The sequence below is a fragment of the Macrotis lagotis genome, chromosome 4, assembly GCF_037893015.1.
Source record: "Macrotis lagotis isolate mMagLag1 chromosome 4, bilby.v1.9.chrom.fasta, whole genome shotgun sequence".
Classification (NCBI taxonomy): domain Eukaryota; kingdom Metazoa; phylum Chordata; class Mammalia; order Peramelemorphia; family Peramelidae; genus Macrotis; species Macrotis lagotis.
In genome coordinates this window covers 203,828,773-203,841,592 of record NC_133661.1, presented here as the reverse complement: position 1 = coordinate 203,841,592, position 12,820 = coordinate 203,828,773, and the positions used below count along the sequence as shown (strand labels likewise).

Sequence of the window (12,820 nt, the reverse complement as noted above, 5' to 3'; positions counted from 1 at the left end):
TCTTCTTAGGCAGTCTACCTACCCAGTTACAAGAAGATAGTGAGGAGGCTCATTCTGCATCTTCTTTCTACTCAGAAATTTCTCAGTATATTGGTGGGTAAGTAGCACTTTTAAGTTTGTTCAGGAATTCTTTGTTAAAGAGAAATGAAATATTTTGGGAAAGACATACCTGTCCAGTTGGGATCCAATAATTGTGGGTAAAAAAGAAGCAGTCAAACCAAATACAAAGAAATTTATTAGCATGCTGATAAATTCTGTGAGAAGCAACAGGCTCCTAGAGTACAGATTTGATTTTTATAATCTTTCAAACCCACTTAGACTTCATAGCCAATCAGCAACATTTTGCCCTAACTTAGATTGGTAAGTAAAGCATTTTATAGGTGAAGTATAGAGAAAGAGGGGGATCAACCAGATTCCCATCAAAATGGGAATATTTGGGATTCATTTAGCAGATTTATTATCAAAATGAGAAATTATTTTCTGTTAAAAGTCATAGGGGTGGGGAAGCTAGGTGGCACAGTGGATGATAGAGCACTGGCCCTGGAGTCAGGAGGACCTGAGTTCAAATCCGACCTCAGACACGCACTTAATACTTACCTGAGTGACCTTGGGCAAGTCACTTAACCCTACTGCCTTGTAAAAACTAAAAAAAAAAAGTCATAGGGGCAGCTAGGCAGCACAGTGAATAGAGCACTGGCTCTGGAGTCAGGGAAGACCTGAGTTCAAATGTGGCCTCAGACACACACTTAATACTTACTTAGCTGTGTGGCCTTTGGCAAGTCACTTAACCCTATTGCCTTATAAAAAATTTTTTAAAAAGTCATAAGAAAAGGGGAAATACCAAATACTTTTACAGTTATGGGGAAAAAAAGTTTTTAGATCATACTGCAGAATTTCTTAACCAAGAACAAAGTGCAGCCATATGTACATATGATTGTTAGCATTGTAGAATTATTATAAAGATCTTTAATGTGTGTATTTAATGTAGAATTATTATAAAGATATTTAGTCATTTGCTACTGGTAAGTAAATAAGTAAATACAAAGTCTGTCATAACACAAGATGGTTCTTCTGTGGAGTGAGGTTTCATTATATCACATGAACAAATAACCCAAACCAGGAGCAGCTAGTTGGCGCAGTGGATAGAGCACCAGCCCCCTAGTCAGGATGACCTGAGTTCAAATCTGTGCTCAGCCACTTAATAATTACCTAGCTGTGTGACCTTAGGCAAGTCAGTTAATCCCATTTGCCCTGCAGAAAACCCTCCAAAAAACAAATAACCCAAACCAGTTGTGAAACTGAAATGGATTTTGAACTAACTTTTTGTTAAGGAATGTTTTAGGAATACAGCAAATAGTTCATCCAATTCTATGATCCATGTGACCCTCATATAGTACTTCATTTAGTTACATAGTTACACACTTGCTCATATTAGAACAGGTAAGACCAATTAAGAATATAAGTAAAATATATTGATACTACAAAAATGTAAAATATCATACTTCTACTTTTTGTTTATGTATTGTCTGCTGCCAGGTTTTCCTAGTCTTCCATTTTTCTCTTTTAATAGGCAACAGTATCCAAGAGAATATTGATTATTGATATTATAATTATTTATATTAATGTTTTCTGATACATATATGTTACTGAATTACATATATTTTTTACTTATATTAGTGATTTACGGATACACAAATTTTTACTGAATTACAATCAAGAGTAGGTTCAAAGAATATGGGTACTAAAGTCTGACATGTGTTGCAGCCTGAAATTCTGAATCTTTTTTTTTTAAACCTAAGAAAAAATGTGTTAACCTTTTATAATGGAAAAAAAGGACAGGAAGAAAATAGGGGAGAGAGTGGTTTAATTGCTGTAGAAATTAATGAAGGTTGCTAGAAATATTGTTTTTCCCAAAAAAATTATGGAACAAAATTCTAAATAAATCTTAATCCTTTTTTGTCCTAAATAGATATAAAATAAAACAGGCTAAAATTCTGCATTGTTGTTGTCTTAAGAAAATGAAGGACAAGTTTAAGACCTTAGGACTTCAGTCTTTTCAGTGTTTTGAACTGCCGTCTTTTGGAATTTCTGTCCTGTAGATGCATCAGCTGTGATGTTCCTGGTTGGTATTTATGGGATTGCGTGAAGAAAGGCATTATTCCTTACCTTCGATGTGCTGCTTTATTTTTCCATTATTTGCTGAGAGTGCCACCACCTGAAGAATTACTCTCAGGTAAATAAGAGTGGCATTCTATATTGAAAATTAAACCAGACAGCTGGAAATTTTGAAATTCCTAGAGAATATTCAGGTTTTTCCTTCTATGTCAAGAGTAGAGGCAATATAGTCTAACAAAAGTACAAAAAAAAAACCACTTGCCTGTGGAAAAATAGTCTGTTCTCACACTATACACATGATTTTGTCTTGGCACCAGGATATTCAGAAAGAAAACTGTCATCAAATTCTGAGTCACATCTTCGCCTGTGTTTAGAGTGGACCTTTCACATGTAAAATGCATACATGAGACAAGGCCAACTGCAGTTGAAAGCATGTTTCTTTAAAATAGTATCATTTGTTCCTTTGTTTGGCAGTAATCATAGGTTTTAGCAACAGAAGAGATGACCTGAAACTCCAGCCCTTTATGCTTGACCTGCAGAGTGTGTGTTCCTTAATTTAAAAGCAAGATTAAGTTTACTTACAGTAACACTCAATTGAACTAAAGATTCCTGCTCCGCTGTCTGACAGCTCAGTGGCTGAGCTTTTCAAGGAACATCTGGTTTCAGATTTTTATGCACCAATTGCTTAATGCTTAGAATTTGGCTATTGCTATTTTGATTGACCATATCATAACTCATATGATTTTAAGCTAGAAGGGACCTTATCATCTAATCCCATCTCATTTTATTTTGAAGTAGCTGAGGCCCACAGAAATTTTGACTTCCCCAAGATTACACAGATTGAAAGTAACAAAGTCAGGAATCAAATCAAATCAAACCTCTGATTCCAAACTCAGTGGTCTTTCTATAGTAACATGCCTCTCAGAACCAAAAGATATATCTAACTTCACCCTCACTCCATTTTTATTAGGGTTTTCTTAATTAGTTCTTACCAACTCTCTAAGTTGGTTTTTGCACTTTGAGATTTTAATTCAGGAGTCAAGAAACCATTTAGGTCTTGATGTTTCTATAAGCTTCAATCTTTTCTCTTGGTGTGTTAAATGAAGGGGATGAATTCACTTCTTGACTAAAATTCCACTGTAGCTGATATATATATATATATATATATATATATATATATATATATATATATATATATATATATATGCCTTGAAACTTTTAATATTATTGATAAAGTAGGTGACTTCCAAGCAACGATAAATATGCAGATTATTTCCCAATGTTTTGGTTTTTTTACATATAATTTCACTGTACTGATGACGACTTATTTGCAAACTTCAGTTTCATAAACATATAAAGAATGTAAGATAGATACTCTAGTAATATGATCCCTAATATAGGATAATGTTCTCACTAAATGTTTTTCTTTTCTTACAGTTGGTGAGGAAGGTCAATTCAATGCACTCTGTAGTTATTTATCCTTACCCACCAATCTGTTCCTGCTTTTTCAAGAATATCGGGATACTATAAGCTCCTTACTTCAGAGGTACAAAGTAGGCAAAATGTCACTCTAATTGGGTATTGGGACAATACATAACTGTAGAGATTTGAGAAGACCTTAGATTTGAATGAACAGGGTTAGTATATGTTTATATCAACCAAAAGATTAACTGCTTTCTCATTTGCCCCCAGAAAATCTACTCTACTTGCATTGATTCCTCAAAAGGGAAGATAGTGCATTTTTCTTCTCAACTCTTACCATCCATTTTTTTATCAAAAAATCATTTTAAAATTTATTTTATTTTTGTAATCATCTATCCACTTGACTTTATTCGGTAAACTTTTCATCTCTAAATGACTTGCCTCCATTTTTCCTAGCTTTTCCATCCTTCTTTCCCCTTTTCCTCTTCCTTCCTTTTTTCTCTCCTTTTCATTCCTTTCTCCATTTTCCTCCCTTCCCTTTCTTCCTTATTTCTCTCCCTTTTCTTTTTCTTTATTCCTTTCCCTTTTCTTCGTCCCTTCTTGTCCTGCCTTTCTCTACCATTCTTACTTCTCTTTTCCCCTTCTTTCTTTCCTTTTATACTTCACATTCCTCTCTCTCACACAATCAGTTTATCAGTTTTAAAATCTGTCATGATTTGTTGAGTGTAATTGTGATAGATTATACTAATTTTAATCAGAATTTTATTATTTTTAGAGTTTGACTATTGAATTTGCTGTATGTTTATTCTAGTATATTCTGTTTTTTTCTATTTCAACTTTTGTAATCAAGATCTATATCACAATAACCAGCAACAATAATACTAGAAGGAAAGAACTGAAGGAAAATAAGATAAAGGGTAGGATGTCAGCTTAAAAGAAATAGGATATAAAGAATAGGAGAAAAAAGCCACATTATTGGCTATTGGTCTTTAGTTATAATATCATACTCACCATTTTTGTTGTTGTTGGGGCGGGTGGGGTGGTTCTGCTGTATAGGTGGTGTTCTGATCCTGTCTTACAAAACCATTTAAAAGGAAAAAACACTGTGGTCAGGTGAGTTCTAATTTTTCAACTTTCTTCTCAAATTGTGCATTTTGAAGTAGTTATTATGCCTGCTACTGTGCATGTAAGCTATCTACCTATTCCTTTGTCCTCTTTTCCCCATTTTGTGTGTGTGTGTGTGTACATATTTTTTAATGTGTGTGGATTCTTGCCTGAAAGTAATTATTCTCCCATTCTCTTCAGATCACAACTCCTTGATCTCATCTCTCACCCTTCCTTCCTCCCTGACTCTGATAGAGATCAACTCCTTTACTTGCTAAGACTAATCCTCTGTACACTTGATCCCATCTTTTCTCATCTTCTCCAGTGTATTGCATCTTGAATTATCTTCCCTTCCAAATCTTAAACCTTACCCTACCAACTGGTTGCTTCTCTACTGACCAACCTAAGAAATCTTTACTGGACTGTCATCTCCTCAAGCTATTGCCCAATATCTTTCCTCCTTTTCTCATTCAAACTCTTTTGAAAGAACAAAATGATAGTATTTTCTAAACAAATGTTTTCCCTATCCCCTTGCAATATGTCTGTGGTATATGTATATAGTTTGGAAATCATTTCCCTAGTTAAAGGCAGTCACAGAAATGAACTTACAGTGTTGGATGCCATCCCCATTTACATGGGGGGAAAGTCTGAGGCAAAGAGAACCCAGACTGCCACAAATGACTTTGTCACATTTTCTTCATCTTCCATACTTCTTTATGTAAATGTTCCTAGAGACTAGAAAACATACCACTTGTCTCTAATGCCAATCACTTTGTTCTTGAAGACAACTTTTCTGTTACATAGCAAAGGGACAGGCATAGAATTAAAAGGAAGAAGAGAATAATCTAGGCTAATCAAAGAACTAGAATAAAGCTAATACTAACCAGATCACCCCATTTGGAGGCCTAACCAGGAGCTAACACAATAGTTCTTCAAGTCAATTTAACAAAGATCATCCAGAGTTTTACAGCGTGATTAGTTAGGGAAGTCTTCATGAGAAGTGAGTTTTGCGAAGATACTTTGAAGGATTTTGCAGGATTCAAGTGAAGAGAAGCAAGGAAGATATTTAAGAAGGAAAACAGTATGTTTGGAGATAGGAATGAACATAGTGTAGACTAAGGAGAATAAGAGAAGACCTGACTGCAACAAGTTCTCATTAAGGAGTTTTCATTGCAAAAGAGTGGAGGTCTAACTGTTATAAAACATATGCCAAGAGGGAACCATATAGGTATGTGGCACCCCACTCCCCTGCATTTCCATGGGCAACAAGGAACTGATGGCCTGAACACACACAGCATAATATGCATTCCAGCTGTGTGGCAACCCAGAGCCATTCAGGGCACAAATTTTTATACAGAGAGTTTTAGACAAAAGGTGACATGGCATTTATGGGAGAGTGTCCTCTCACTGGTGGGACAAGGCAGTAGGGTATTTTAGATGAGAGGTGTTAAATAAAAATGGTATTACTAAATCATTCATAAAGATTTGGAAAACCACATAATAATATTTTCTATGTTCTTTTGTATTTTTCTTTATTAAATATTTCCAAGTGACACTATAATTTGGTTATAGTAAAGTGTTTGACACCCGTGGTTGTAGACTACCAGAGTAAGTATAACCTCTGAATTGTCCAATAAAAAATAAGGAATTTTTGACAGGGAACCAGGAAATTTAACTTTCACTGTGCCACAACCAGCATGCTATGGGGAGAGGGGTCAGAGTCCAGTCTTTTAGTCTGTTAAGTCTTAGTTTATATGTATCCTTGGCTGGTACTAATTCAGTCAAACAGGGTCTCACTAGCTCACAGGAGCAGTGAAATATAAAATTAAATAGAAACATAAAACAAGTTGAAGAACTTTGAATCTTCATCGCAACATTATTAGTTTATTCAGTATATAACAGGATTCTGTTTAAGATATAAGGTCTGAAGCAGAAGGAGACATTAATTCCTATCCCTCACCCTAGTCTGTTTTAAGTTTATACTTATATGAAATATGGTCTCTTATATTAAATGCCTAGGTACCCTAGAAAAAGAAATAAATTGATAGAACTTCCAGAAGACTACAGCTATCTACTAAACCAGGCTTCTCAATTCAGGTAAGAAGTTATTCAAAGATGGTGGTCATTTTCCCCTTAAATCTTTTGTTCTTTTAATTAAAACAATTCTTATTTCTTAACTGATTCATGTATGATATATTTTTCAGTGTTCTCATCTTTCTCTTGACATGATCTAGCCTATCATTTTCCCTTTAAAAAATTGGCACCCATCCTGGACATAGTATACCAGATGGGGTCCATTGAGGGAAGAGGACAGAAGGCCTATCCCCTCTCTCACTGCACTCGATATTGTTCTGTTGATACAGTATAAGTATTAACTTTTTGGGTTGCTCTATCATATGCCTGACTCATTGAACTTGAAATTTGCTAAAAAGTCCTAGGGTCATACAAGCAACATAGATCAGAAGCAGGACTAGAACCCAGGTCTCCCTGGCTTCCAAGGACAAAGCACTTTAAGGCTTACAAAACACTATATGTAGTCACTCATTTGATTGATTAAGATCAGATGGGGTTAGGTTGTGACTAAATGCAAAACAAAGGCATCTATAATTGATACTGAAGGGAATAGGGAGTTACTCTTCCCTTGCTCATTAAATTCCAGTATCAGACCTGCTCTTTGGGAAAAACATTTTTATTGGCCTATGTAGGACATGGATTGGTGTGTGGAAAGAAGTAGGACTTAAAGATTAATGAAACCACTTCAGTATGCAGGTGAGAAGTAATGAGTGTTCAAATTCAGAAAGTGATGTTGTGAATAGAAAAAGGGACATATGCAAAAGATGTTACAAAAATTTGGGAACCAATTGGATATGTGGAGTGAATGAGAATAATGAGACATTGGTTATGATGCTAAAGTTCTGATAGCCGATTGTTTTTTTTGAGGATACTTAGAACTAATTTATATAATCCTACTATCAATAATGGGCCTGTTTCTCCATTCAGCCACACTTAGAATTTTATCATCATTCACTGTTCTTGCCAATTTGATAGATGTAAACTGGTGCCTTAAAAATTGTTTTTAAACACATTTCTCTTATTAGTAGAGTGTTTAAACAATTTTCTTTACCCAATTTATTTAGAAATAAGACCTTTATCAGAACCCCTACCTGTTGAAAATTGTTTCCCAGCTTTCTGTTTTCCTGCTGATCTTAGCAGCACTGGTTTTATTAGTACAAAACCTTTTTAATTTAATGTAGTCAAAATCATTGAGGAATAGGTATTATAGATTTGTAATTAGTTACAGTTTTGTATGGATTACAGAAATCTCATTTTTATCACATTTGCTGAAAATATTTTTTCAATTGTTTTCTCTTGAGAGGAGAAATTTGTCCACTATACAAAATTTTTGTATAATCAAATCCCCAAATTTTCTCATTTGTTCAATTAAATTTTTTTCTTTCTACATCTAAAATAAATATTATTCAGTTTGAATTTTATTACCAAACCTAATCAAGTTAGAAGACTGCTATAAATTTTAAGCTTTTTTAATTTTGATTAAAATTATTTGGCAAGTAAGGTATCTACCTATTCCTTTGTCCTCTCTTCCCCATTGTAGTACTTTGTAGTACATTGTAGTAAAGGAGTACTTTTATAGATTAGTTGTGACATGGCATTGGGGCAGCTAGGTGGTGCAGTGGATAGAGCACCAGCCCTGAAATCAGGAGGACCTGAGTTCAAATGTGACCTCAGACACTTAATAATTACTTAGCTGTGTGACCTTGAGAAGACATTTAACTCCATTATCTCACAAAAACAAAAACAAACACACATAAAAAAAGATATTGCATGGTATTTTAGGAACTTTTTTTTTCTGGAAAATAGACACATGGTTTTATAAAAACTAAACCTAAAGATATTGCTTATTTTGTTCAATCCTCAACTTCAATTCATTGTTTTCTCTTTGCTTTTTAGGTGCCCAAGGTCCTCAGATGATGAACGAAAGCACCCAGTCCTATGTCTCTTCTGTGGAACTATGTTGTGCTCTCAGAATATTTGTTGCCAAGAAATTGTAAATGGGGAAGAGGTTGGAGCCTGCATTTTTCATGCTATTCACTGTGGAGCTGGAGTCTGCATGTTTCTAAAGTAAGTAATTAGTTACTAGAAATGTTCTTGATGAATTTAGGGAATCTAGAACCCTTCAAAAGAACCTAAAATTGGATGATACTTTTCTATTTGTGTTAGCATAAGAGTAAAATTTAGATTATCTTTTGAAAAATCTAGCAAATGACTATAATATTTGATAATTTTGTAATCTAATAGATGTGCACTGAGACTTTGTTCGTTGTTTTTATAAATCAAAGTATAAAATAATCATATCTATAAAATAACTAGAACTAGAAATGCATTTTCAATTTGAAAAATTTGTATATCAGCCAGCCTATATAAACACTTGTTTACTACATACATAATAGCGCTTACTATGTTCCAGACACTGCACTAGGTGCTGGGGAATACAAAGAAAGGAGCCCATAAGCTTTTTTATTCTATTTGATAATTTTATTTTTTTAATTGCATGTCATGAAAATTTTTCGACATTCATTCACATGCATATGCATATTTATGTTACATAATTTACTTCTGTCCTCCCTTCCCCACCCCCTTTCCCTCAGCATGAACAGTTTGATGACTATTGTATACATATTTATTTGTGTTTAACATGTTTACAGATTCGTTATTTTCTGCATGAGGAATTAGGACTAAGGGAAAAGAAAGAAAACTTTAAGAAAGGAAGGAAAAACTTAAGAGAAATTCTTAAAGTGTACATAATGTTCATTCAGATTTTGTGATTTGCTTTTCTGTTTTGTTTGTTTTTCCTTCATCTGGATGTGCATAGCATTGTCCATTACAGATCTCCCAGGATTGTCCTAACTCTTTGAACTGCTGAGAGGAGCTGCAAGCCATCAAAGTTGATCAATTCACAGTGTTGTTTTTAATGTGCACCAATATTCTTTTGGTTCTGCTCCTTTCATTCAGAATCAGTTCCTATAATTCTTTCCCTGCTTTTCTAGAATATGACATTCTTGGTTTCTTAAAGAACAGTAGTACTCCATAACATTCATATACCATAACTTGTTCAGCCATTTCCTGATTGATAGGCATCCCCTCAATTTCTAGCTCTTTACCACTACAAATATTTTGGAACATTTGGGATTTTTCCCATTTTTTATATTTTCTTCTGGATATAGGCCTGATATTGGTATTGCTGGGTCAAAGGGTATGATCAGTTTTTCGACTAATCAGTGATTTGGAGCATTTTTCATATGATTATATATAGTTTTAATTTCTTCATTTGAAAGCTATCTGTTCATATCCTTTGATCATATATCAGTTGGCTTATAATTTTATAAATTTGATTCAATTTTCTATATATTTTAGAAATAAGACTTTTATCAGAACCCCTACCTGTGAAAATTATTTCCCAGCTTTCTATTTTCCTGTTGATCTTGGCAGCACTGGTTTTATTAGTACAAAACTTTTTAATTTAATGCAGTGAAAATCATTCAGTTTGAAATTTATAATGTACTATAATTTCTTGTTTGGTCAAAAATTTCTACCTTTTCCATAGATCTGACAGAGTATTTCTTGATCTGTTAATTGATCCATGGAATCACCCTTTATGTCTACCTGTACTCATTTTGACCTTATTTTGGCATAGAGTGTGAGATATGGGTCTATGCCTAGTTTTTGCCATACTATTTTCCAGTTTTCCCAACAGTTTTTGTTGAATAGTGAGTTCTTATCCCAGAAGCTAATGTCTTTGGGTTTGTCAAACAATAGATTACTATGGTCATTTACTATTTTTTCTTTTGTACCTATCCTAATCCACTGGTCCATTACTCTATTTCTTAACCAGGACCAAGTCATTTTTTTTTTTTTTTAGATTTTTGTAAGGCAAATGGGGTTAAGTGGCTTGCCCAAGGCCACACAGCTAGGTAAGTGTCCAGACTGGATTTGAACCCAGGTACTCCTGACTCCAGGGCCGGTGCTTTATCCACTATGCCACCTAGCCACCCCAGGACCAAGTCATTTTGAGATCTGCCACTTTATAGCATAGTTTTAGAGCAAGGCCATCTTCCTTTACATTTTTTCACTAGTTTCCTTGATATTCTTGACCTCTTGCTGGAGGAGTTCATAATCTAATGGGAAAGACCACATGTAAACCACCATATAAAAACAAGGTATATACCAGATAAAAAGGAAGTAATTAAGAGAGAGAAAATATTAGAATTAAGGGGGGAATCAGGAAAGCCTTTCTGTTAAAGATAGATTTTTGCCTAAGACTTGAAGTAAATTTCAAGTTCTCATTCTGATCTCTTTCCCATCTAATCACTATCATTATTACCTCTTCTCTTTCAATAGAAGACCCATGAGTAGTCTAAAGTTAATCTCAGAAGGAAGATATTAGCAATGAAGGTTCTTGGGTTTCAACTGGGAGGATAATGGGGATTGAGGAAAGAAGAAGGACCTGGAAGCTTAGACCTGATGAAATCCTTAAGCCCCAGGTTCAAAATTCCCCACACAGTATTTGGCTTACCTGCAGCTACTAAATTAGCCAGCTTGTCCTTTGGCTTTTTTAACTTTACAGTCTTGTTGTAAGGATCAAATGAGACAGCACATGTAAAAATATTGTAAGGGCTGGGTATATTTTTTTTTCCCCAAGAAGTCCCTTTTTTCCTACTTCCTCTTTTCTTTTTCTTTGGCTCATCTCTAGTATTTATTTTTTCTTTCACAAGCTCATGTATAAATTCTCCTTCTACCACATGATATTAAGAGTGAATACTTTTTGAGTACTACTAGGTTATAAGTGTATGGGAAAGCATTATGCACTCTAATAATATAACTACTTGTAGGTAGTGAAGGAATAAAAATTTACAGAGTTCTTTTGTATTAAATTAGATCTGGCACAAACTGTGGTCTGAAGGCTTAGTCTGACCAGCTGTTTTAGTACTGGCTATGAGCTAAAAATGTGTTTTTCATTTTTTAAATACAATAAAACTTTATTTTAAAAATTAAATGCCATTCTTAGCTCTTGGGGGTATGGATTTTGCTTGCGAGTATTCTGATCCTGGTTAGATGGTAGGCAGAAAGAGAAAACACTCCTCCACTTGAACCCCAATCTTGTTAGAGATTGTAAGACTATAAAGATTTATAGAGGACTTCTTGGAGGCATTCCAGCACTAAAATTGAACTTTGTATGTAGTTCAAATTTTTTTCTAAGCCTTTTCTTTCTTTCTGACACATCTGACAAGATGCTAACAGCCATTCTTTCAAAGAGGCTGAAATGGAACTTCCACTAGTCCTTCTTCCTCTAGTATGTACTGTCACTACTTTTGAACCCATTTGACTTCATCCTACTGTATCTTTACTCTTTGATCCAATGACACAGGCCTCCTTGATCCATGAACAAGACCTTCCATCTCTCAGCTCTGGGCATTTTTTCTAACTTGCTCTCAGGCCTGGAATGCCCTCCCTTATCTCTACCTTCAGGTTTCCCTGGCTTCCTTCAAGTCCCAGCTGAAATCCCAGACATTGGAAGCCTTCCTTGACTCTTCTTAATCTTAGGACCTTCCCTTTGAGGTTCTAATTTATCCTTACTTAAACTTGTTTGTACATAATTATGGGCACATTGTCTCCTCCATTAGCTTGTGAGCTCCTCAAAGAAACTATCTCCATCAGCTGGATCAAAGTAGGACACTTAATACATGTTAGCAACTGGTTGACTGACTGAATTTTCCATAACCCTGATTTCTAACACATGATCTTAATAAAAGCAACAATTCTTCTTTGTCCACCAATTTTTGGATGCCTGTGCTTGTGGTTGTAGTGGATAAAAATAATTTGTTTTCTTGGAATTACTTTTGGTACAATGCCTAGCCTAGCCATTGTTATTATATGTGAGTGACAATTTGTTCTTTCAGGATCAGAGAGTGCAAAGTGGTCCTGATTGAAGGCAGAGCCAGAGGCTGCTTGTTTCCAGCCCCCTACCTGGACGAATATGGAGAAACAGACCCTGGGCTAAAGTAAGGACACTTGATGTCCCATAGTTATGGGGACTTGGCATTTAGTGCTTCTCTATGATGATCTTTTTTAGGCAAATGTACACATCCAGATTGCAATCTCG

At 34.9% G+C, this 12,820-nt stretch overlaps 1 protein-coding gene across 2 annotated transcripts in view; it reads left to right on the top strand.

The window, feature by feature from the left end:
• UBR1 (ubiquitin protein ligase E3 component n-recognin 1) overlaps nt 1-12,820 on the top strand; it is a 181,329-nt gene that overhangs the window by 162,050 nt on the left and 6,459 nt on the right. The window contains exons 40-46 of one of the 2 annotated variants that reach the window (XM_074235207.1): nt 10-97; nt 2,100-2,233; nt 3,553-3,661; nt 4,594-4,650; nt 6,661-6,738; nt 8,611-8,781; nt 12,618-12,719. In XM_074235207.1, coding sequence (XP_074091308.1) covers nt 10-97; nt 2,100-2,233; nt 3,553-3,661; nt 4,594-4,650; nt 6,661-6,738; nt 8,611-8,781; nt 12,618-12,719 — 739 coding nt within the window. Of the gene's footprint in view, nt 1-9; nt 98-2,099; nt 2,234-3,552; nt 3,662-4,593; nt 4,651-6,660; nt 6,739-8,610; nt 8,782-12,617; nt 12,720-12,820 lie in introns of those variants that run through there. The other variant, XM_074235208.1, reaches the window with a different exon arrangement.